This window comes from Larus michahellis, chromosome 1 (assembly GCF_964199755.1).
Source record: "Larus michahellis chromosome 1, bLarMic1.1, whole genome shotgun sequence".
Lineage (NCBI taxonomy): Eukaryota > Metazoa > Chordata > Aves > Charadriiformes > Laridae > Larus > Larus michahellis.
Genome location: NC_133896.1, coordinates 52,235,795 through 52,262,247, shown reverse-complemented (window position 1 = coordinate 52,262,247; position 26,453 = coordinate 52,235,795). Strand labels below are relative to the sequence as shown.

Sequence of the window (26,453 nt, the reverse complement as noted above, 5' to 3'; positions counted from 1 at the left end):
GGACATCTTTAACTAAGGATCAGATTGCTCAGAGCCTCGTCAAGCCTGGCCTTGAATGTCTCCAGGGATGGGGCCTCCACCACCTCTCTGGGCAACCTGTGCCAGTGTCTCACCACCCTCATTGTAAAGAACTTCTTCCTAATGTCTAATCTAAACCTACCCTGCTCTAGTTTAAAACCATTGCCCCTCATCCTATCACTACATGCCCTTGCAAAGAGGGTATGTAAGAATCTCTGTCTGATTTGGATAGCAAATCTCCCATCATGATCAGTAGAGATGCAGGATTCAAATCAGTTTTCTAAAAGCAGGCATCTAATGTCACTTGAGGTGCCATAAAGGTGTCTGACATGCACGTGGAGGCTTTCAGGTATGATATAGGGCATACGCAGGGGACACCTGCACTCTTCTGGATGGCAGCTGGAGGCCAGGTGAGATGCCCCTGGGAATCTCCAGTGATGGTGGATACCTGTATTAAGGCAAGTGAACTAATACCAAAGTGACTGGGTGAGGTGAACTGTTCTCTGGACTCTATTGATTTTATTGACTAGATCTCAGTCGGCTGTACTGGGAGCTTAGATACCCAGTGGAGATGTAAGTAGCTATGCTATAAATTTAGTTACCTAAATCTGGAACTGAATTTAATCCTAACTGTAGAAAAAAACATATTTTTTCTGCAGTTTTTGTGCACACTGTAGTTTAGAGAGACTCAGAGGGATGCAATAAACACAAACTGGTTTACTGCATGTCTCTTAGCATATATTAATGAACAATTACCATACTTTAACCACATAACATTTTAAAGGACCCAGAAAAGGTGCAAAAGGCTCCTCTAGTTAGCTACAAAAGCTCAGATGCTAGCTTCCTATGTAATTATGTAGAGAAATTATTGGCACATGTTGACAGATGGACCTTGTTAACTCCAAACAATATAGCAGAAGTGTTATGCTGTAGAGCACTAGAGGCTGTGTGAGGTTCTGTATAGAATCCTTAGAGTGGGAAGACATATTAAACTGAGATACGTTTGTCTGACTTAATAATGTCGAAGCCCAAAATAATACAGGTGGTATTTTGTATCACCCAGGTCAGCAGATGGTTACATGTTACCATGAACAAACACAAAACATGTTTCTAGCTTCCATAATCACTTTTGAAAATCACTCTAGACTTATTTTATATAATTAACTCATGTCTCCAGAGCAAATAATAGCTCTTTATTGATGGACACATTTTTCCAAATCTGTGAGAATTTGCAAGCTAAACTGATCTTTAAAAATGCTTTAAAATAGTTTTGGGGGTTTTGTTTGTTTGTTTCCCCCCCCCCCCCCCAAGACTTTGCAGATGTTTTTTGTGAAATTTTTGCCTTTTAATACTACGCTAAGGGGTTGTGAAACAGCTTGTCATCCATAAGTTAGTAAAAAGCCGTATGATGCGTCAGAATGCTGCTATTCTGATTCCAAGAACAGGGTACACAGTTGAAGCGGTGGCTGGAGACCTGACTGGGCAAAGACAGAGCGGTTTTTTGAAGCTGCTTAGGAATACTGAGCTAGTCCATTCCAGCTGCCTTTTTAGGTGGGAACGGTCTCAGTTTTTGAATAATCGGAGTTCCTGCACATCATGTTACTGGAAGCGTCATCGTTTCAACTCAGAAGTTGAATTCCTGCAAAACCACAAAGACACCGTTGCTTGGGAAAAGGCCAGGAACATGTTTCTAAGTGACCGCAGATCTTTTTCAGTTTTAGAAATAATTAGGTCATTGATTAATTTGTTGTCTAGCAAAAGTGTGCATTTTATGTTTAATTAGTACACATGAATCTTTTTTCGTCTGATCAGAGAGTTATTTTGGCTCAGGTCCCAAACAATGACTTTTAACCAGACTGTTTGATGTTGGAGTCTGTCCCTGTTCATTGAACTCTCCTGTGAAATTACTAGCCCTAGGAGTCAGCCTTTCAAAGCAAAGGCTGTTTTTAATTATTAAAGAAAGTAAATCACCCCAATAGACTGTACATGAGTTCCAGATGAATGCTCAAATTTACCCTTCGCTATTTTTCTCAGTTTTAACAGGACACAGTCAATTCCCACGGTGCTCAACACAACTTTAACAAACAATCAGCATTATGCAAACCTAAGCCTATTGTCTGAAATTCTGGTAGAAAGTGAATTTTTACTGAAAACAGTCTAATTCTCTATTTGTAACAGAAACATTGCAGGGCTCACAACCTAAAAATGAAATAGACCACAAACGAAATTGAAAATTACTCCACTGGGATAGATTGCATTTTAACAGGTAGTTCTAAGTGAGGGTAAATATCTTCATGGTCTGAGGAAGACTTTATTGCTCCCAGGGTAATAATTTGGTCTTGACACTAATAAGTAGCAAATTCTTGACCTTTACAAATATCTGACCTCTTAAGCCTGACATGCCAAAACAAGAAGAATTAAAGCACGCTTTACTCTCTTTCTCTATTTGCTTTTCCCAGCTCTAGTTATCCAAGACAGCAGTTCCTGAGATGTTTTTCACTGTTGTGAAATAAATATACAGACAGCTATAAATATAACACAGGTGTCTGTATATAAATATAAATATACATATATATATACACACACATATATATAAATAAACAGACACCTGGATGCAGGGCCTCCTCTGTTTTGGAGGAGGCATTTAATGTTTCAGGTCATTGTTCTTGAAGCAGCTAGGAGCATCATGGGGCTGGGATATTTTGAGTATGGAGCCAGATGAGTGCGGCAACAGCCTATTTAGCATGACATTGCAAACCGTGAGTGGTCCATGGCTTATAGTCCATGACATTGAGCACTAAGTTTATGTCTATATTAATAAGTAGCGCAGTGTAATGGGAATACATCTGTGTAGTGGAAAAATTGTTGCTGACCTGATGATAATGCCATATAGATTTCATGGGTTTTAATTAAGGCTAGCTTTAGTGTGGTCCTGTGGTCAAAGGGCCGTAAGGAATTGGAGCACATTTTGTACAGTCCTGCAATGTACCTTATGGTGTAGATCCACCCAAAAGGAATGACTTTCTCATGCTCCGAACTTGCTCTGCGATCCAAATAGCAGCCATTAAGTGGGGTCAATACAGAGGTTCACTTCAAAAGCAAATGTTTGATACCAATGTGTATCGAGTTTTTCACTAGTCCATGAAAACTCGTGAAGAAAGTTTGATTTTCACGTAGGTTTTTTAAGCTGACGCTTGCCCCCTAAGCTTTTAGACATTTCCGTCTTTGAATATTTAAGGCAGCCCTTAATAAATTGAATAAACAGCAGAGGGTTGCTTTCGAGTGATGAGTGCTTGGTATTATTTTGTAAATTCCATTATACAGGCATCAGCGGTCTAATTGTTTTGCAAGATGTACCCATCAATGCAGCTGGTGAAGAGCTCCATTACTTATCAAAAGATGATTGCAATTATTATATGCAAGGCTGTAAAACCCTATTTTATTTTGAATTAAATTGATTAGAATGAAGACATGCATCTTTTCTAATAAAGATTAATCCAAATTTTGGAAGGAAATTATCTCTACATCACCACAGCTTGTCATATGAAATTATTTTTATTAGTATAACTTTTGAGCTAAATAAAAACAGTAAAAAGAGAGAAACCCTAGGTAAATTTATTAAATGTCAAGTAATGAAAACTATGCAAAAAGTCTGTATTTTTCACTCCAAACTTCTATTTTTCTTGTAGCCCAAGCAGCGCACATCAATAGTGTCTTCTCTGGAATTTCATCGAATGAATCACAGCCACAATTATTTTGAAATCAACTCATCCATTGGCTGTACAAGTTTTATTTCTACTCCTGCAATCAGTCCAGCTAATTATTCCCTTGGATCTCTGGAATACAGTGTTGAAGAGAGAGAACTTCCAGGTATAGAAAAAAAAAGCTTACTTTGCCTATCAACAAAGCTTTATAAAACTGTAGGTCTGTGCATTTAAGCTGGAATTGCTGTTGTCTTTGGTAGTGAAACACATTTATCATAAACACACAAAATTATTCCTGTATTTTTTTTCTGCTGCTTAAAAATGGGTTCTCATATATCATGACCAATATCATTAAAATATACTTTTTTCTGAATATTATATTTTGAAAAGGTGAGCTTTGTTTTACAGAAAAGCCTAGAATTTAGATATTGTAGTTTTTGAAATTATGATGATTCAGGTACATATCTACTTTCATCACTGTGCGGTCAGCGTAATCTAATATGAATCTTAAGCTGGAAAAACGTAATTAGAAATGATTGTGTAACCATCGGTAAATATGAGGAAGGGAAGATTTCTAAGTAACCTGATATTGTTTCTGCAGTAGTAATGGGATTCATTAAAGCAAAACTTTAATATATTTGCTCTAATGATAGGAATTCAGTAGAGTGATAGTGTGATTGTAACTGGGAAAGTTTTATCTGCATATAGAGGTTTACATAATGGAAATGCTTTAAAAAGGATTAAAATGTTTTCGTCTTCACGGATGAAAACTTCATGAGCAAGAAAGTCTCACTGAACTATGCATTTAGCTACTTCTGTCCCTTCAAATTTCATATGTGAGTTGCTTTATTTAAGCTAAACTTGTAGCAGAAGAGTAAAGTATTTGGGAAAGCTGATGTATCGAAACAAATGTCTTTGATAGCTAGTCTATGTCGTCTGCAGATGGAGTTATTTTTTAAAGGAATACTGTATTTAAGATCTAATAGAAGTAGATTACTATAAAATGAAAAATAATACAAATGTTGAAATTCAGTTCAAACTTATCAACTGGCTTTTGTAGCGTTGATCTTCAAATGAGATAAACCCTGTAGAATTCTGGTTGGTAGGGTTTGAAAATTCTGAAAACTGTTGCTTTTAAATGATTTAAAAAAAATAATTCATTTCATAGTTAGATCAAAGGAAAACTACATTGTTAAAGACCTGTTGTGAAATAAGTTGTGTGAGAAATTCTATCTGTTATGTTGAAGAAAGAGTTAAAAGGATCAGAAATTATTCATATCGGTTTTCTTGGACTGACTGTGTCATTATCTTTGAAACTAAAAGAATTTGCTTATATTCATGGATATAGTAAATCTTTCAAGCCTAACTGGACATAATGAATTTGAATGGTATCTTTTACTCCTAGGCCTGGGGTCATTTGATTCTTTAGGTTTTGGGGGTGGTTTTTTGTTGTTATTTTTTTTCTACTGTAAATCCTCTTCAGTGATTGCAATTTCATTCTGGGTAATTGAATGATACTAAATATGTCTTAACATTTAAAAGCAAAAATAAGAAAACAGAAAGAATGTTCATTGGAGTTAGATAATGAACTTCTCCAAATTGTTGCTGTTGCACAGTTCTGGTTAAGTTCTTCATAATATCTCTATTCGCTTTACTTTTATCTTCTTTGGTTAACTTTACAATAGACTGCGCTCAGTAACTTTTAATCACTGCATTTCATTAGGTCTGAAATTGGAACTATAGTCTCATGCTTATTAGAACTGTACATTTCTAATTTGTGGATTATTTGATTTATGGATTGAATGGAAGATGAATTTTTGTCTTGTCTCTGACTAGAAAGCTAAGCAAAAATAACAAAGGCAAAATGACTGGTTCTGAAGTTCTGGGCATGTACTGCAAGTTTTTCAAGAGTACAGTTTACCATAAGTAAACCATTCATTTACCATTAGTAAATGAAATAATTATAGTAAAAGTCCAATTCCCTCACCCCTTCTCAGCTGGTTTCTATCTTAGAATTAAGTAATATATAGGATCACAAATTAGACAGACAATCTTAGCCTGAATGACAAAAACACTTTGACTATTTAATGATAGATCAGAGAATTGTTTAGGTTGGAAAAGACCTTTAAGATCATCAAGTCCAACTGTTAGCCTAGCATTGCCAAGTCCACCACTAAACCATGTCCCTAAGTACCACATCTACATGTCTTTTAAAGACCTCCAGGGATGGTGACTCAACCACTTCCCTGGGCAGCCTGTTCCAATGCTTACCAACCCTTTCAGTGAAGAATTTTTTCCTAATATCCCATCTAAACCTCTCCTGGTGCAACTTGAGGCCATTTCCTCTTGTCCTATCACTTGTTACATGGGAGAAGAGACCCACACCGACCTCATTACAACCTCCTTTCAGGTAGTTGTAGAAAGCAATAAGGTCTCCTCTCAGTCTCCTTTTCTCCAAACTAAACAACCTCAATTCCCTCAGCTGATCCTTGTAAGACTTGTTCTCCTGACCCCTTACCAGCTTCGTTGCTCTTCTTTGGATTCACTCCAGCACCTCAAAGTCTTTTTTTGTCCTGAGGGGCCCAAAACTGAACACAGTAGTCAAGGTGCAGTCTCACCAGTGCCAAGTACAGGGGGATGATCACTTCCCTAGTCCTGCTGGCTGCACTATTCCTGATACAAGCCAGGATGCTGTTGGCCTTCTTGGCCACCTGGGCACACTGCTGGCTCGTATTCAGCCACCTGTTGACCAATACCCCAGATCCCTTTCTGCTGGGCAGCATTCCAGCCACTCTTCCCCAAGCCTGTAGCGCTGCATGGGGTTGTTGTGACCCAAGTGCAGGACCCAGCACCTGTATGAGGTTGAACCTCATACCATTTCCCGTCGATCCAGCCTCTCCAGATCCCTTGTAGAGCCTTCCCACCCTCAAGCAGATCAACACTCCTCCCCCAGCTTGTTGACATCTGCAAACTTACTGAGGGTGCACTCGATCCCCTCATCCAGATCGTTGATAAGAATATTAAACGGAACTGGCCCAAATACTGAGCCCTGGGGAACAGCACTTGTGACCGGTCACCAACTGGATTTAACTCCATTCACCACAACTCTTTGTGCCAGCCATCCAGACAGTTTTTCACTCAGCGAAGTGTACACCCATCCAAGCCATGAGCAGCCAGTTTCTCCAGGAGAATGCTGTGGGAAAAGGTGTCAAAGGCTTTACTAAAGTTTAGGTAGACAACATCCGCAGCCTTTCCCTTGTCCACTAAGCAGGTCACCTTGTCATAGAAAGAGATCAGGTTAGTCAAGCAGGACCTGCCTTTCATAAACCCGTGCTGACTGGGCCTGATCACCTGGTTGTCCTGTATGTGCTAAGTGATGGCACTCAGGATGATCTGCTTCATAACCTTCCCTGGCACCAAGGTCAGATTGACAGGCCTGTAGTTCTGCAGACCCTCCTTGTGGCCCTTCGTGTAGACGGGTGTCACATTTGCTAGCCTCCTGTCAACTGGGACCTTCCCGGTTAGTCAGGACTACTGATAAATCATGGAAAGGGGCTTGGAGAGCACTCCTGCCAGCTCCCTCAGTGCCCTTGGGTGGATCCCATCTGGACCCATAAACTTGTGTGTGTCTAAGTGGCGTAGCAGGTTGCTAACCATTTCTTCTTGGATTATGAGGGGTTCATTCTGCTCCCTGTTGTCCAGCTCAGGGGGCTGGGAACCTGGAGAACAACTGGTCTTACTATTAAAGACTGAGGCAAAGTACCTCAGCCTTTTCCTTATCCTTTGTTACTGTATTGCCCCCTGCATCCACTAAAGGATGGAGATTGTCCTTAGCCCTCCTTTTGTTGCTAATGTATTTATAAAACTATTTTTTGTCATCTTCTATGGCAGTAACCAGATTAAGTTCTAGTTGGGCTTTGGCCCTTCCAGTTTTCTCCCTGCCTAACCTCACAACCTCCTTGTACGTCTCCCGAGTTGCCTGCCCCTTGTTCCAAAGGTCATAAACTCCCTTTTTTATCCTGAGTTCCAGCCAGAGCTCTCTGTTCAGCCAGGTCAGTCTTCTTTCCCGCCGTCTTGTCTTTTAGGATATGTGGACGACCTGCTCCTGAGCATTTCAGATTTTCATCTTGAAGAATGTCCAGCCTTCCTGGACTCCTTTGCCCTTTAGGACTGCCTCCCAAGGGACTCTGTCAGCCAGGCTCCTAAACAGGCCAAAGTCTGCCCTCCGGAAGTTCAAGGTAGCAGTTCTGCTGACTTCTCTCCTTACTTCTCCAAGAATCGAAAACTCTGTCATTTTGTGATCGCTGTTCCCAAGACAGCCTCCAACCATTACATCATCCACAACCTTCTCTGTTCACAAACAATAGCTCCAGCGGGGCGCCTTCCCCAGTTGGTTCAATCACCAGCTGTGTCAGGAAGTTACCTTCCACATACTCCAGGAACCTCCTAGACTGTTTCCTCTCCGCTGCATGCACTGTAATTATACAAGTGACAAGGAGTACTAACATGTAAAGAGAATACCAAAATCCAGAAAGAACAGATCAAAGTCTCTCTCTTGAAAAAATGTCTGAGGCTTGTCTCTTACCTAGGTTATTAAAAGCTGAATCTTGAATAATAATTGTCAGCAAGGAGTAGCAGAAGCAGTGTTCTCCTACAGCTTTTTTTCTTCTTTAGCTAGCTATTGTTTCACTGAAAGGGTCCTTGTTCCTTTTTTACATCTACAGTGACAACAATTACAATCATCATATGTCTTGATTATAATCCTCCGAATTGCCAACTTGTTCTGAAAATTCATGGAAGATCTGCACCTTAAAAGAATGTTTAGTTCCATAATAACTGAGGATTTATGTGCATTTGAGTGTTTCCTTCTATATTATATTCTTGGACATTTATGTCTCTCATAGTTTTTTAAAAAGCCTCATCAGCAAAAAGCAACAAATTATTTTTTCAGGCTTATCAAGTTTCAAGGGTCTTCTGCCTGACCAGAAAGAAACAATATACAGAAGGAACCCATTTTCATAGCAACTGCAGCTAGTAGTTTTCTGTTGCCTTCTTTGAAACAATCAAAATGCTTTTTACAGGAGTTCTAAATTAGGGACTGCCATCTAAATAAGGCATTAGTATTTCCCTACTCAATTTCAGTGCTTTTTATGTTTTCTTCAGGACACTTGCAATGATTCATTATCATTCAGATCAGAGCAGGAGACAAATACAACAAAATAATTATTCTAATTCTAAAATCTTCAACATTTAACCTCTACTCAGTAGTCCGTTACCAAAGAAGAATCAATCACTTGTAACTTTTGGTGAATTAGAGAAAATTCGTTTTTGTATTTGGGGATAGCAGTTTTACTCTTGGTGTTTGCTAATTCCCTACATCACCTGATTTGAAACAGGGATCCCGATTTTCAAGAAGTGTATTTCTATCAAGTAGAAAACCACTGAACTCTACCACAGCACTGTATTATCTGACTGACAGCATATGACAACATTTTCTGATTAATTAGCTGGAGAATAGTCCACATACGATGGTAAGTATGTGCTTTAGCTTTGGGATCAGATGTCCTTGTGTATAAACAAGATCATGTATGTTGCCTGAATGGATGGCAGAAGATATCTTAGTATCAAGTTGCCTGCAACTAAAATGTAAGGATAAAGATTCTGTATTTTTGTTTTGAACTTTAACTGGTGGAAGAACCTGCAACAAGTTGATGGAAACTCTTCTCTCACTCCAGTATACATAGGGCAGCCTGTGAACACATCTTTGGTGTGGCCTATTTTCACAGCTTTATTTGCAGCAAGAACATTGACTTCATAGAAGCGTTCTCAAATTGAGAGTGAATGATCTTGCTTTTATAGCATTGCATTCCACCTCAAGCTGGAGGTCAGTGGATCCAAATAATGTCAGCTACTACCTCTAAACTTTCCATACTAAAAGTGGATCCGTTCCATTGCATAAGGAAGTCATTATTGTATGTCATGGCAAGAGGCTAGTCATTTTCTTGATCATCTGAATACATGTTTAGTAGGTCATGTATGACAACACAAATGAAAAATAAAAGACCTGATAATCAGGTGAGGGTTTCCTTTGTGAGATGTTCCTCATATAACTTTGGCCATGACAGACCGCTGGATGTGCAAGATCATTCACTCCAGAAGAGGGCAGTCTAGGCTTTCAGGGAGATGCCTCTCTAATTTAGCTCTATGCCTTGTTATATACATCCCTGAAATTCTTTTGAAACTGTAAATCTTAAAGATAGAAGGCAGCAAAATCGTGGCCATCTTGGTAACATCAGCTTGGCACAATCAACACTTGCAGCTGAAATTGTCACTCTGGATTATTTTATTTTTCATTTCTGCTTGATCAGTCAGAATAATGGATCTTTCTCTAACCCATATTAACTTCATTATGTCTTCTTGTACTGAGTATAATTGGGCTGTGAAATTAAAAAGACATTTCTGCAGACATTCTTGTTCTGTTTCAGATCCAAAAATAGATCTGTACTCAGATGCATGTATGCAGCAAAAATGTCAGTGGTTGTCTGTAGGTAATCTCATTGCGATCTTTATTTTCAGTCCATGAAAATCTTCAAATTTTCAATAAATTCTGTATACCATTCATTGTAAAAGAGCATACAGTTTTTCTCTTATCTCGTTGTGGTACCTAAAGGTATTTACTGACTTTATTTCTTAGTTACAAAGTCTGTCTCTACTGTGGGACCCTAATGTAACTCTTACTCTTTTTACATGTCTTGTTTTCTGACTATGAGTAACATTATTTCATTCATCTAAGAAGGCTACATTGTTCCTTAGAACAATCCAGAATTTACAATTCAAGAATTCAGTCTTTAATATGTGGACTATAATTTTTTGTCTTCTACAATGAAAAAGTAATATTTGAGTCACACATTAGGTTTCTTCTAGAAGTGCCTTCAGGTCTTTTTTAAAGTAAACAGCTGATCAGATTGCTTTGTCTCATAAGCCTGATTTTTCTGTAGCAAAAGCAGCCCTACGCTTAAAAATAAGCTTGCAGTTTTATCTTTCTCTTTTGAGAGAATCAAAATATTCTGCATATTACTGTGGGTGTTAGAATGTATTAGAAACTTGGTTCAGAGGTCTGATCTAAAATTCCTGGCTATGCTGCATTCCTAGATACAGTCAAAACTTATTCTGCTGCAGGAATGTTCCTTTATGTGACATTAGCAAAGCTGCTATTGAAGTAGGTCACATATTTGTCAACATTACTTTCTTATTCAAATAGCTCATTTATTAAGATCCGATATGAAAAGATCGAACTGTAATGTCTATCTAGACTCTTCAAGCCTTGTTTCTTCAATTATAAAAAGTTTTGGAATTACTAGAAGTGAAATAACAAAATGAAAGAAATGCAAAGAAAAAACCCAAACCTTTTATTGCTAAAGCGTATTTTTAGGTGTGCTATATGTAAGTTCACAGTACACTGTCTTTGTCTGTTAACAATACTTTACTAATTACCAAAAGAACACATGGTTTTCCAGCGACAGAGGAAGGGGAAAATACTGGAATGTAGCGAAATAAGCATAATCAGCAAATGCTGGTAAATAAAGCATTCCTATCTCTTGCATATGGACACCTGCACCTCCTGTGAGGGGAATGTCTCAAAAAAATGTTATTATGAGCCTGTACCGATCTGTCTTTGATTGAGAACGCTCTTCCAGATAGAATGTGTGAGAAGGTCAAATTCAAGCCCTCTTTTCTCTGGTTTTTAACTTCATCATCTTCTTGATGACAATACAATAAAATCTGCCAAGGTATTCTTCAGACCATGTCAATTTGAGCCTTTTCGTATGTAAAGATTATTTGTTTTATAGGCAAGTTCAACTGAGTGCAATTAGTAAGATGTAGTGGAGCTATTCCAGGATCTGCTGCTGGGGATCATACTTGATACTGTCTCAAACAATTTATTTTCTGCTCTAATTAAGTTGTCCAGCAGATGTAGCATGTTAAGGTCTCCTTATGTTGCCCTTCTTTTTGCTGCTTCTAATTCCAGCCTTTGCACAGTTGTCCAAGGCAAAGATACAGTCTGTCCCACAGGAACAGACTGTAGTGCAGAATTAATTAATATTATAAACTTCTATTTGTCAACTATTATTGTCTTTACACCTTCCAGTTTCAAAACAACATGCTTCATGAAGCTCATTGTAATTATATCTCACTGTTAACAATATGTCAACATGCTCTGTATAATGTCCAAAAAATCTGATAGCAGAAAGATCCAGTGAGGCGATGCCTGGAAAGCTGTAGATGAAACTAACTCGTACAGTCCCATTAAAAAAAAAAAAAAAAAAATTTTTCTGTGTAAGAGACTGATCTTCTGTACTAATGCTTCCATGAAATGTTAGATACAGTAAACCCCTAAATACCATGCCACCTGAAATCAAAAATAATCTTGTTGAAGATAGTTGTATTTTTGCAACTTAAACTTCATGACAATGTTACCTAGCTCTTCAGTAATGCCTATACAGCGTTATCTTTCAGTCTTTTCTCAGGCTGAAATGAATTACCTGGGCTAAACCCACTTAGTGTGAACCTGCTCTCCAAACATACTGTCTCACATGTCACTATGTGTGTGGATGTTCTGATTCCTGAGTCACTAGTAAACTAATATGAAAATAAAACAATTTGAAGCAGGCATATTGAAGGAATAAAACTGCAGATGGGTCTCTAAGCCCTGTTGTCAGATATAGCATTGGATGTGTTAATAGAACAAGAAATGACATGAACAGCTAATCTCTTTTCAACTGAGATTCTGAACCATCTGACCACATGTGGATAGGCATGTGTTGAGCAATGTGCGTGCCTATCTTTCATTCAAATGGCTGTTCGTCAGAGGATTTGCTCTTTTCCCCCACATTATTGGCTTGCTATGAATAAAGCCAATTAACAATTGTTGACAATAAAAGGGGAAAAAAATCCCATGTAATATGTAAAATACACTTACTAATTTTGAAAACCTAAATTGGTAGGCCTCAGTCTGGCAGGCAGGAAGGTAGGAAATATAGCAATGCTGTGATGATGCTGGAGATTAGAATTGCTTAGAGACTGTCCTAAAATTGGGGAAGATTTCCCTCAGGATCCTTAGGAACACTACATGTTACACCACAATTGGCCTCAGGTATTAGCTATTTCTTCGACTCCTTTTTTGTCCCTAACGTAAACATAATGTAATGTATGCGTGTTTGTATACATGTCTATTTGCGCTGTTAAAATCTATTACACTTTATTTAGTTGCACACATCCTCTTCTTTCTGAGATGACAGAACAGACACGTAACACTGGTTCATCACATCATAAAATGTTTTCCTGAAGGAACATCAGATATTACAACAGTAATCCTGTAAAGAATTTTTAAGAGCTTCCTTGGAGGAACAATTGTTAGAAGCAATGTATTTTACACTTTTAATTTTATATATATATGATGATCTTTGCAGTTGTAATAATTATCCTGACATGTAAGGTCAAAAGAAAAAATATTTTCTGTATGTTTCATTTACAATTCTCAGCCATTTCTAGAAGCCCAGTAACTATAGACAATACTCATATTTATCTGATTGTCATCTTAGTCAACTCTTTACTTTGCTGTTTTGGGTATTTTTACTAAGCTGGAAGCAAAATAACTCCTGAACTTGTAGTGGGACCATTTGCAGAGACAGTCATTTTAGTCTTTAGGCTGTCAGCATGCCTTGTATTGTTCCCTTATCTTTCCTTTGGACATTTTGTAAATAAGATTGACCAAGCTCTGGAGGGATGCTCATGAAAACTTCACCAATCGGAAGAATTGCCATTGCGAGATGAGGGCTATGAGAAAAGAGCACTAGGATGTTTTAGTCTTCAGTTCTCCACAGTATTGTTTGTGATACAGTTTGCTTTCACTGTGTGAATGCATTTAAACTGATTATAGCATTATTTAGAATATTGTATCTTACAGTTCAATCTATTTTTATTTTCTTGTTATCACATCCTCTTATTCATATTTAATCACTTTTCTGGTTCTTCTCCTTACCAGAATGTTTATATCTTTTAGCAAGCTTTCTGCTCATCAGCTGTATTTCTGAGCCCTATGTGAGATGATTGGAACTGAAGGAAATGGCAAATACGTGCCTGGTTTTCTAAAATAACTTTTAGTCCTCCAAGCACACTCAGTGACCTCCTATTTAAAAAAACCACACAACTCTCTATATTACATACCAACCACTAAAAAAGAATTTTATGTTTTCTTCTCTCCTAATACCATTCTGAAATAAAAGACTTTTTTTATTTTTTTTCTCTTTCTTTCTCTCTGTGCATCTAACTCAACCACATCTTTTTCTATTTGTTGATCCTTGGTATCCAATTGTAATGCTACTCTCGTGTGCTGTAATAAATCTCTCTCTTTATTTTTTCCCACACTGTAAAAAAAATAAAAAATCTATATGCATGGGAAAACAAGCCTACTATACCTTTAGTGAATATCCAACAATTAGGGTAGAGTCAGTCTTACTCATTAGCTGATTAACTAGGTATTTTATAACCAGCTCTAATTGAACAATGTAAAGGAGACAAATATCAGAGTACATTGCAGGTGGTAGTATTCCTGTGGAAAATGAAAATTTGATGCCATTTAGTGAAAGCAGAAAATTGCACACAGATCTCCCTCATTCTAGAATAGCTGCTATCATTTGGTTTAAAATGGAGATGACACCATGAGTTCCAGAATTTTGATTCTAGCCTCGAAAACCTTTTTTTTAGTAGGAATTAGTCAATAAATCTAAGACACTTTCATGAATGGTTTCAGGATGACTGAAAAGATCTTACTATAAACCAAGATGAAATAGTTACGTCTGTTTTTTCCTATGTTATTGAATAGCTTCTATACAGTAGCTAGTTTGATTCTTTATAATTAGATAAGAATTCAAAAAGATACTGGCAAGTTTGAAAAAAATTAAAAATATTCCTTGCTCTCAGGAGCATTTCTACACTTTAGTAGAAATACATAATTGTACAAGTTCAAGATATAACAGATAATATAAATTGAAACCTTCCAGAGGTTTCTTTGAAAATCTGTATAAACACTATATGTTATACACAATTTTGGACTTGGTTCATTTTGTATTTCTAGTTGTAATGTCGCTCTAATTGTAAAGTTGTATAAATTGAAAGGATTTTTTTCCATTTCTAATTCTTACATAGTGAGAGACACTTTATCGCCTTAGAGTTATGCAGAGGGTTCACTGAGAGTTTGAAGTTATTCAGGTGAAGAAGATAGGGTCAGATAGCCACGTCTGGGGAAGATACAAAGCTGTACTCTGAAAATATGTCAGAAAGAGCAGAGACCCAAATGAATAAATTCTCACAAGTTTAACAGAAGGACATAAAATGAAAAGCATTAGAAAGGTTGGCCTGAGTAAGAGTAAAGTTTTATCTACCCTGTATCATATTTGACAATGGCCAAATGTGAATGCCTTTGGGAAATGCATCATTGCAAAAGAAATCCATACTGACACTTAAGAATGTCATTACATCCTTCGAATATTTGCAGCCCAAGGTCTTCCCAAGCCCAAGGTCCTCCTGGATGTTTCCTGTGTATTATGTAACCTTAGTAGATTTATGTTCTATGGATCTATCCATTCTCCATTGAACCATGTATAATTTTTGTACCAACAATATATATTGCAAGGAGTTCCCCGCCTAACTAAATACCTAATCCCCATGAGGGGGTTGCACCTTTTGTCTCCAATCATTTAAAAATTCAGAAGGCTTAAAACTGGGTCCATTGTTTATGTTTTGGCATTTCCATTTGTGTGACTTGCACCCGGCAGATTGTGACACCAATTGGCTGATGCCAATTTTGTGCATTTCAGCAGCACTGTTCATAGAACTAGGAATCCTAATTCCTGAGACACAGAATTGGGTTTTTTTGGATCATGGCTTTTTTTTTCTAGTTATGGATATTTTTCTTATATCAAGAGAAGCTCTTTGTTAAATCTTTTGAAAGAATAGTCTTATTCCCCTTTTTGTTGATGTTTTGTAGAGCTCATTAGTGGCTATTTACTGTTTGTGTATTTACAAGAATGAAAGTATTGAAGACATACTCTAGCAGCATTATTTATGTATGTTATATCTTAATATTTAAGTCATGCTGAAGTACCCTGTTAAAAAAGAACTCTGGGTTGGTCTTGTACAGCTCACATGGAATAATATTACTCATCTCCTGAGGATTTTTTTTTTTAAAGAATATATTAAGGAATTACTGTCTCCAGACATATCTCATAGAAATGGCAGGATTCTCTATAACCCTCCCTCCCCAGGACCCGTTGGCAACAGTAGAGGCAACACACATCTCATGTCATCAAAAAAATCAAACGTAGACTTCTATATAGTCTCACCAAGGAGTTTGTGTCACACTTCTGATGATCAATAATTTGTAATGCTATCTGCAGTCTCTTTTTTTAATGTATTGGATAGCTTGTAGCTTTGATAATCATATCCATGCTTCTCGTATCAGTCAGGCTTTAAGTGGCTGTAGAGAAGTATGTCCTTGCACAATTGTTTGCAAGATGCTTATTTGTCAAGAAAGAAGACTCTCCATGCAAAATATGTGAAAACCCGAACACGTACAAAAAATAATTTCATCATAGCATTTTTAGTACCACTTTAATTAAAATCTAGTTTAGTTTAAATTCAACTTAGTTGAATTCTCTGGAGCCCAGTATGCTTGCGTTTTTAAATTTAAATTTAAGTTTTTCTTTAAATACAGTGCTCCCCTAGCAGTTTTTAATTTATCAAGCTATCGTGTATATATATATATTCATGGTTGAGAGCTGTCTTGTTGCTGTTACACTTAGCTTACATGAGCTGTAAGCAGGAGAAAGGTAGGTGTAGGTTTATTCAGTTTTAATGTTCACTGGATTCCATAGAATACTATAAAGCAATACTATAAGAATTCAATATTTCAGTAGAAATAATTCAATGAAAATGATAAAAAAGTTAATTCACTTTTTTGTTACTAGTTTTGGTGTTTCCCATAGCAGGTCAGTCGGGTTCTTGTTGGGGATTTTTGTTTCTGATAAATGGGTTTAAATGATGAAAAATCTACATTTACCTAGGCAACGGGCCACTAAGAGGCAGTTTAATATTGTTATTACTAAGGCAAAAGTAAAAACCAGGTATCCTTCAAATGAGTCCCGTATATCATATACTTGCTGGATCTTAAAATGTTGTCTTAGAATGTTTAATGTGGAAGAATACATCATGTGTATTTTCTACAAAAAAAGTAAACAAAGGTGTAGTGCTCACATTGAAGTGCCCCTCTTCCCATTTAATTTTAGCCAGAAGGAATACAGTTCGTGCACTCTGAGATTGCTCCAGATTGAACCAAAACACAATAAATGGGAACTGTCAGGGGATTTCCCATTCAAACTAAGACACTCGTGCAGATGCACCTGCAGTGTAAATCAGCTCCTGTTAACCATGAGAGAATCAGAAGAATGAAAACAATGAGAAAGGAGAGATTCTGAATGTTTCAGGTATACAAAAAGCTCTATTTGTCCCTTTTACCATGTCAAATATCAGAAAGCCAGACTATGAGGTACAGGTTTTTAAAATCAAGCTCATTGTTTTGCTTTTCTGAGATAATCTCCAGGAAAGCCAATTGTTAAAAACATAAATATTCAATTATTTGAATCACTTGCTGTTTATTCAAGCAGTTAGGATAACTCTACCTGCTTGCTAGCTCACTCGCATCTCTCTGAAAAAGTGAGATGATTCTCATGATTACCTTCTTTTCTCTTCTGTGGAAGGCATCCTATGCCATCTTCATAAGTAAGAGAAAGGTGACACTGAAGAAGAAAGAAATTGGATAACAAAATAAAAAATACTGCTAAAAATACAGGATCAAGGAACAGAGAAGACTGTTTTTCCCTCTATTACTGGGCATTTTTCACAAAGGTAAAAGCACACATTATTTCTCTTGAGCAACACGGACTGCCTGGTCTATACTACCCCAAGCTTTCTTGTACCTTAGTAGCTGGCTTTGTAGCATGACCACAGAATAATAAATTTTAATCCCAATTTTTTTTCATATTGTAAAATGGTATATGGTCTGTTCATCTTTTCTTTCCCTTTCTGAGGGGTGTACTCCCCTACAGAGCTTGCCATACTCTAATAATTCCTATAGGCAAAAAGCCCCCGATGATGTCATTCCAAGTCGGTGGAACTGACAGCTTGTATCTGCCTACATGGTGGGTCTCCATGTTGTCAGGGGAAGTTCTGCTTGGACTTAGAAGTGCTCAGAGGATTTAGGCAGGTGCCTACATGTTGGTGGTTTAACAAGTAGCTGGTCCTCACTTCATCTGCTGTATCTTCATACTTTTACTCCACAGAAAATGTTGAATCAATCTACTTCACAGTGAAATAGAGCTTGAGTAATGCTCCTTAGCGTCCATGTAGGAGTGCTAAGAGTACACTCATGGCCAGTTACTACAAAAGCATTGGTGCTCAAGTGACATGTTGACCCCTGTCAGGTAGGTATACTTCAAAAAAGGATGGGGAAATGGAAATACCACTAATCTCAGTTAAAGACAAGGTGAGCAGCACCAAAGTACTAAGTGCCTCACTTAATTTTGAAGAAAAATTTTGAAGAAATTTTTGAAAATTTTTGAAGAAAACAGACCTTTCAAGTTCCAATCAAGTGTCATAATCACATTTATGATTATGATTATTTCAGGAAATAATCAGATTTATGATTATTTCAGGATTTCAGAAAATTCTGAACTGATATATTCTTTCTCTCAAGAGCATTCTTCCACAGTATAGCAGCAATTGAAACATCACCTATAGCAACAGTAGCCATGGGGAAATATTTTTTCTCCAGCAGTGAAAGCACACCACTATGACAAAATGTAGTGCATCTAGTTATATCAAAGCAAAAATGTCTCATGATGGTGCTTACCTGGAATCTCTTAATGCATATTTTAGGGGTTTAGATTTTTAAATGACACTCTCTGAGTTTAATAATGTCATGTATTTTGGTCTAGACTAGTCTACCTCTTATTACTCCATAAATGATATTGGGTTGCCTTAAATACTTATATCAGCTACATAAATAATCAGCAAAATTACTTTAGGAAGTAGCATATAGTTGTTTCCTTTCTTTACCTTTTGGGATTTAAATAATCTCAGATTGTTGTGTCTTGAATAATTTTTTAACTTCTCCTTATAATTAGATATTGTATGGTGTTTTCCGTAGGACAGTTTTATTTCTTTTTATGGGAGCTATATGCCCTCTTCTTAGGACTTAGAAATCCAGCTTGGTTATTGGATATGCATTTTCCTTCCATGCTCTTCTTTTGCGTCACAACCAATAAGACCACTCATGCTACTAAACACCATATCATATGCTCATACTGAGCTACAGTAATTTCAACCAAAGAAAAACCCACCCACCCGTTTGTGTATAATTAAGTTCTGCTTCAACACCACAGACAACAGATCTTTTACGATTAGCATCCTATCTGTAAGCAAATTAAGCTTAAAGAATTGATTACTGAGTACTGTCATTAAGTAGTATTACCAAAAAAAATACACAAAATAATAAAAGGATGTTAACTATGTTTCACAGCTATTAGTCGTTTTAGTCCTAAATCTGATAACCCAAAGATAACAGCACTGATGGCACAGGGAAAAAAAATAAAAATTATGTTTCTGAGCAAACAATTTTTCATCTAATAGAAATGCATTTCTTAGCATTCATTATACCCCTCATTTATTCCCTAGAAACTTGAGAGCTAAGTTTGAAATAAAGATATGGCAGTAGGTCCAGTGGTTTTTTTTAACTAAATGTCGAAGATATGATTATACTAAATCTGATGAGAAATTTAGAAGTATTTTTTATGCTGTCACCTGTCAAAACTGTGTGAGACAGAGAAATGAGATAGATAGGTCTAAAACAGGAGAGAAGAGAAAAAGAAAACAAATAGTCAACAGCTTAGTGGTTAGGATACTTATCTATGCTATAAAATCCTTCTTTCAAGTACCTGGGCTGAGCAGAGATTTACATCTCTGTTGTCCACATCACCAATGAATACCTCGTTCATTGTCTTGTAAGTTCATACATTCTCTAGTTTCATCCATAAATTCTTTTCTGGACTTAATAAAGCAAAGTGTTATGGCAACCAACAACTATATCTCATGAATCTTGTGTTAAATGAATTAACATTTTCCACCAAAACGGGCAGAAAAATATGGGAAAAATTCCTAAATTATCCTTTTCTGTAAAATAAACCTAATGCAGTTACATTATCTTACAAGACAGGTAAAATAAATTGCTAATGTTTTTTATTCGATATAGTAAATCATTTTACATGCTACCACTCACTAATTCATATTCTGAAAAATAAATTAGCCTTTTTATAAAGGAATTTTAATTACATGCTGTAGTTATATAGTCTATATTATTCTTTGAAATCACTGTATAGACCCAAATGTGCAAATATATTTTGCAAAATAAAAGATTTGGTAAAATATCTATGGTTATGACTGTCTTCAGAAGATGTCATAGAATACTTGATACTGACAATGTATGCAATTCAGTAAGAAAATGTGTTTAAAATGCTGATTACCAGTTAAAATTCTCTAGGGGCCTGATCCAAAGCTTATTGGTATTAGTGGAAATATTCATACTGAGTTTAGCAGATTTCAGATAGAATCAGACTCCAACACATTAAAAATTACTAGTGTGGGAGAGCTTTTTCTTGCTAAAAGCACTGGAGGCAAATACGTTAGTTCAAAACCAGTGGGATATCATTCTGAACTAAATCTATAATTCTAAAGTAGAACATGTGCATGGTAGGTCTGAACAGTGATTTACAACAGATCTGAATTGGACTGGCACACTTAACTGACAAGACTTGGGATTATTCTGTGCGCTAAAAAACATTTTAATCTGCATGCTTCCTGTTTTTCTAAGGCTAGAGATCAATTTGGGGCATTTTAGCACAGTACATCACTTATTTCTGTTTCAGGTTCTAAAAATTGCTTTGAAGTATATGCCAGAAGCAAAATTATTTCTGCCCATAGATGAAATAACTCATTCTCTGTGGCTTCCTCAGATGTGGAGTCAATCTCTGCTCAGGAAAAATATCATTTTTAAAAATAGAATAATATGAAACTCCTAATTTTAAGTTTAGCACTTAGTATTCACGAAATGTTATGGGCTAAAATGCAGCAGACAGTCACAAGCTCTTCTGACGGAGGCGCATCAAAGATGGTCTGTCTCATTTGAGTACAATCTGCTCCGGGAAACAGGAGAAAGAGGAGGGTCTGTTGCCCGTTACTTGTTATGCCAATGAAGAAGTTCACTTGAATCCTGCTGGATAGGTGGTTATTAGAAAAGCATGAGGGTGTTTAAAAATTTGTTCTATTTCCAGTATTTTTGACCCTTTCTTAATAGTGCAAATTCATGCAAAATAATTTGATCTTGTTATCTCCTTGCCTGGTATTCTCTGCTGTGTAACGTATAACATGCCAAAAGAAAGGAGGATTGGTTTATCTATGCTTCGGTCCCTAGCATGAAAAGAGTTCAGGGGGAGTTGCTGTCTGCTGTTCTTGAACAGCTGCCTTGCTAGCTGGTGTAAGGTCTTGTGGCAGGCTTTCACACATACACAGTGATCAGGAGCAGTACGCAGTCTGGCCCTGGGTAGATTCAGAGCAGTATATAAATAGAAAATGTAAAATTATGTTGTATTTGAAAGAGACATTTAGTTCAGACCATCACAGCCGTAGTCACATTACTACTATCTGGTTTTCAGGACAATTTCTTAACACTTTTCTGCATAGCTTTAAATTCTGAAGTATTATGGGATCATTGCAACGAAGTGTTATGACACCATCTTTATTGCAGAGGCGCTGAGGGTCAATTACATCTTCCTATGTTAGTACAGATTATAAGGAGGTTTCATATAAAGTTAAGGCAGGACATGTTATCACTAAGGATGGGATCTCTGGATCATGCTGGAAACAGTTCTAGAGTTGTGCAAAAGGTTTTCATCAGTGGCTAAAATGGATCTTTGAAGCTATTCACTTTGCCACCCTTTTGTTCACAACCTTCCCAGATTTAGTACAAATCCCACAATCCGTTCCTGGTTTGAGTTTGGGAGGACACATTTGCTTTTAATGACCCACCATTGGAGCTTTTGTCTGCATAAAACATTAGTGAATTTGGTTGATGATATCAAATCTGAAGTACAGTTGAGAATAAATACATTAAACCTGTGGAAATTAATCTGACATTCTTTTCTGAGCATCCAGATTTCTGCAGAAAGTAAACTGGATGTACTAATAAATGCTTTAGAATACCGTGTGTGAGAAAGTAGTATAGACTAGAAGATGCTTATCCGAAATTTGAAAGGTGTTTACATCATTTAGTTGTATGTGGCGTAATGTTTGGGAAATGAAAGTATATAGAATATTCTCTTATGGGATTGTCTTTTGGTGACTTTGAACCTCTGTCTGGACCCAGATAGGCACAGTAAATGTGAAGGCTCTTTTGAAAAATGTGGTTGACTATAGGAATTTACCTTCCCAATGAGGTATTTACTAAAGCTGTTTGAAGCTCAAAGCCTGAATAAGCAAAACAGACGCAAAAGTTGTCCCAGTTACGGTTCAAGTGTGATTCTGCATATTTTTTTATAATTAGATAGCATATTGGAATTATAGAATTGTGATAAAGAAAGATTTGGTGAAAACTCTGCTGCCCTGATATTTTGCAAAGAGTTACTGAAAATAAGTTAAGTGTGAAGCATTTCCCAGATGGTAAAAATTCACTCCAAGGAATTTAAATTGATACTCAAAATGTTGCTGTGTTCATGAAGCTTCTTTTGCATCTTTAAAAAGAAAATTGCAATGTACTCTAATCACTGCCAATTGTACTGTAATTTATTACAGGGAAGATTAAATGAACGCAAAAATTGCAGGTGGAAATTTGATCTCTGCCTGCATTAAAAACTTGCAGTATAATATCCTCATCTTTCAAGTTTTGACCTATTTCTGCTATATTATCATGAAACTGAGCTTTCTTCAGGGAAATATCAGTGAAACATCATGCCCTTACGAAACAACTGTCAGTGTTAATTTAGTTACAGAGACACTTCCTTCAGTGTAAGCAAGATTTCTTATAGTCTCTTGTTGTAAGTATTAGTTTCTAAAAAATATTTTTAGTCAAAGGATGTTTAAAAAGTCAAACGTGTTTAAAATATTTGAGTCTGTTTAGGATAACAATCTAGTATAAACCTTTCTTTAAATTCCTTAACATTGCAATAGTCTTACCTGTTTAAATTGTTTTGCTGTCTAAAGTACTCAGTTGAGGGTTACCACTGGACGTTGTTTTTTTTCCCAAATTTTCCATAACATTTTGTTATCTAACATTTGGTATGTGCTTTATGCAAACTGAGCCAGTGCAAGTAATGCTTACTTGATTAATGAACAGAAACATACGGATTTGGTATTAGCGGCGTAATAATCAGAAATAATTCGTATAATAAATAGCAGATTCTTTGCCAAATGTACATTGAAAAAACAAAATCAAGTACCTCCATAATTAAAATATCTATAAACTCAATACAGAGAAAGATTTTTCTTAGTTAAGTGAGTACTTGTACATGCTCCTGCATAGACATGCCCTGTTTGCCCAGGATTTCCAACACAGAACCTCCACGTTTTAGGAAAAACAAACAAGAACAAAAGGACTTCAGCTGTGACTGAGCCTAATTCTCTCCTTGCTCATGCATCATTCAGAAGCCTATCACAGTTTGACCCATGTAGGTCACTATAGTTTGTCTATCTAAAATGCTAAGCAAGGGAAGTATATTGTTTAATTTCTGTGCCAGGAAAATATGTGATGCTGCTCATAGTCTGCTGAATAGTTTCCATTGTGTTTCTTTAGAGGTAGCTGCTGTGGTAGCTGAAACGCGTTTGGTGATATTTGGATCAAAGCAGTTGTATGAATGACTGTGCTTCTAATTATAAATTTATTATGTGCATTTTGCAAGGAGAATTATTGCATACATTTCTGTGTACAGATAGTACAGGATTGTGAAAACAGCAATATGAGCCTTTCAGTTTGTGATACTGATAAATGAAGGCATTGTTTAAAGAAGATTGTTCTGTTTTGCTTTTTAAAGCTGACAGTAAAATACTTCCGGAAAACCTGAAAAATTGAGAGATGAATCCAATTCATTTTGTAAAGCAGCCAAAGATGAGGTTCTTACAGCAACCATATTTTAAAATAAAAACTATAACACAGAAGTATTAATTTCTATTTCCCTTAAAAGCTGAAATACGGATCCAGACTTCTTGGGCATTTATATCAAATATGGAGAGCAAGAAAGGCAGGTATCCAACAGCAGAGGAATATGTCTGACTTTAAGCTAACCTGTGTCACACCAGTAAACTAGTAATTGTTTTATCTTTAAAGAGACATTAAGCATAAAATATGAAATTCAGCCACTATAGTAGATGACATATTTCTTTTCAGATTTCTTATTGGTGGAAATCATACATAAAAGATCAAGTATGTATTTTTAGCATGTAGTTGAGAAACTAGGTTAAATGCCGATTCTTAGACTTTTACATTTAAACTAAGCTATGTAAAGAAGAGCTGTTAGCAGCTTCAGTATCCACTTAAATGTTTGCCTCGTTGCTGTGATTTAGATTATTTTTCTGTGTTTGATGTTTTGAAAATGACTTATTCTAAGACATAGTGCTGGGAATTAATCACTGTTTTCCTAACATCTTTATCACTGATCTTCTGGTCTTTAGATGGAGTCCCTCCCTTTCTAAAACACCATGCATCTGCTCTTTTTCTAATTCTGTTGAATATGCTAAATACTGAGCTCTTGGCTGAGAACCCGTGTTGACTTTTCAATTGCTTATATTGTTCTTCTAGCTTAACATACGCTGACTAGATTTCCTTCTGTATCAAATTATATTAATTTGTTCAAATGAAATTCAGAGTATCTAGGAAGACTACACTCTTTAAGATACTGCTATAGAATGGTTGCTAAAATTACAACTAGCTTTATTATAAATACTACTTTTAAAATACTACGGGGGAGGTAATATTAACAGTACCATTAATATTCTTTATTCCATTACTAATGCCTATTTAAATAATGCAAGAATAGATTACTGGAATATTTTTTTTGGTGAGACATCACCAGAACCACATCAGCAAAGTGAAAGGTTGTACCAGAACTGTGCTATGACTACCTTGATTTGGTACAATAGTACTAGTGATTAGATTGCAGACATTTTATAAACCTGTGCTTTGCTGTTCGGGGCATCAGCTGAGTAATTCAGCTCAAGGACAGCTTATCCATTATATTTTACTGACATAAAACTTCCTGTGAAATTAATAAGAGAATGGCTTGCATAGATATTGCATATATATTACAGAAATTAATCCAAAATATTCTAATGCTTTGCTTATTATGAAGATGTTGTGAAATATCAATGAGTATTTTTTTCTGAACAATGAATTTAAAATTCAAGTTCCTTAATGATTCGATGCATTTTGGAAATAATATAAATTGTTGATATCAGTTCTTTTCCAATTCTGTTGGTGTAAAATGCGCATCAAAACCAGAGAGTTTTTCTGATCTTATGTAAAAATGTACTACTTCATAAACTAGTTGCTGATTCTGAATTAAGTGGATTCCCATTCAGTGAGATTACTTTTTCCGTGTTTTGTTTCATCGCAGTGGAGCTGGGTTGCCTAAGCAACCAGTAAAATACCAGGACTGGTATGTGGCTGCTGCTTTCTTCCTCTGTTTCCGAGCCTGAATGCAGTCAGTGCTGTGCAGAGCTCCCAATCTCAAGTGCCCATGTAGGAAGAGCATTGCCCATCACACTTTACAAAGCATAAAGTGAATAAACTCCCCTGGACTAGACAAAACCTGTAGTGTTTCATGTTGAGGGGTCTCCTTGGAAATATGGAGCTGGAGCTGTTGCACTGGATGAGGTCAGAGAACCAAGGGTGCATATCTCAGGACGTGGAGCTTCATTAGCTCTGTTCTCTTAGGGGAAGTTATCAGGGAGAAAACTGAAGCACCAAGAAGTGGTGTGACTTGGTGGGAGACGCACATAGAATACGCGTAACGTAGAGATGTGCAGACAGTCACAAACTCTTCTTAACCGTTTCATTTTCTCTGCATACAAATGGAGTCTTGCCCAAAAGATGTGTAGCTCTATGAAGCAGTGTTCCCGGGCAGGATATTTTTCAGGAGTCCTGTTGGTGGTTTTCATATTTCAGCTGTTGTTAGATAAAGAGGCATTTAACTGCTCCTCCTTTTGGATTAAACTGAAAGTGGATGGTAAGACCAATACGTCAACAGAATATATTGGTCTGATTTTTTTTTGCTGCAAATTGAAAATATGGAATTGTTTGAAGTAAATCTCCTGCCTCTGTTTAATCTACAGTGAAATTTCAATGGTAGGGTATGTTGAAATATATGGAAGATCAGAAATAACATTCTTAACTTGTTCTTAAATGTATTCATTAGATTAAATACTCTTCAGATGCTATAAATGAAAAACAGAGAAATGATACATTAAAAAGATTTAGGTTTTTTGAGTTTATATAATGAGAAAAGTTGAAATTCTTACACTAACATTGCCTTTCCTGGCTGTACATACTTGATAGCTCACATTCATTTTTGA

At 36.5% G+C, this 26,453-nt stretch overlaps 1 protein-coding gene across 4 annotated transcripts in view; it reads left to right on the top strand.

Annotated features, from left to right (window-relative positions):
• ANKS1B (ankyrin repeat and sterile alpha motif domain containing 1B) overlaps nt 1–26,453 on the top strand; it is a 448,856-nt gene that overhangs the window by 171,943 nt on the left and 250,460 nt on the right. For all 4 annotated transcript variants that reach the window (XM_074575799.1, XM_074575789.1, XM_074575760.1 and 1 more), the window contains exon 12: nt 3,708–3,888. In XM_074575799.1, coding sequence (XP_074431900.1) covers nt 3,708–3,888 — 181 coding nt within the window. The remainder of the gene's footprint in view (nt 1–3,707; nt 3,889–26,453) is intronic.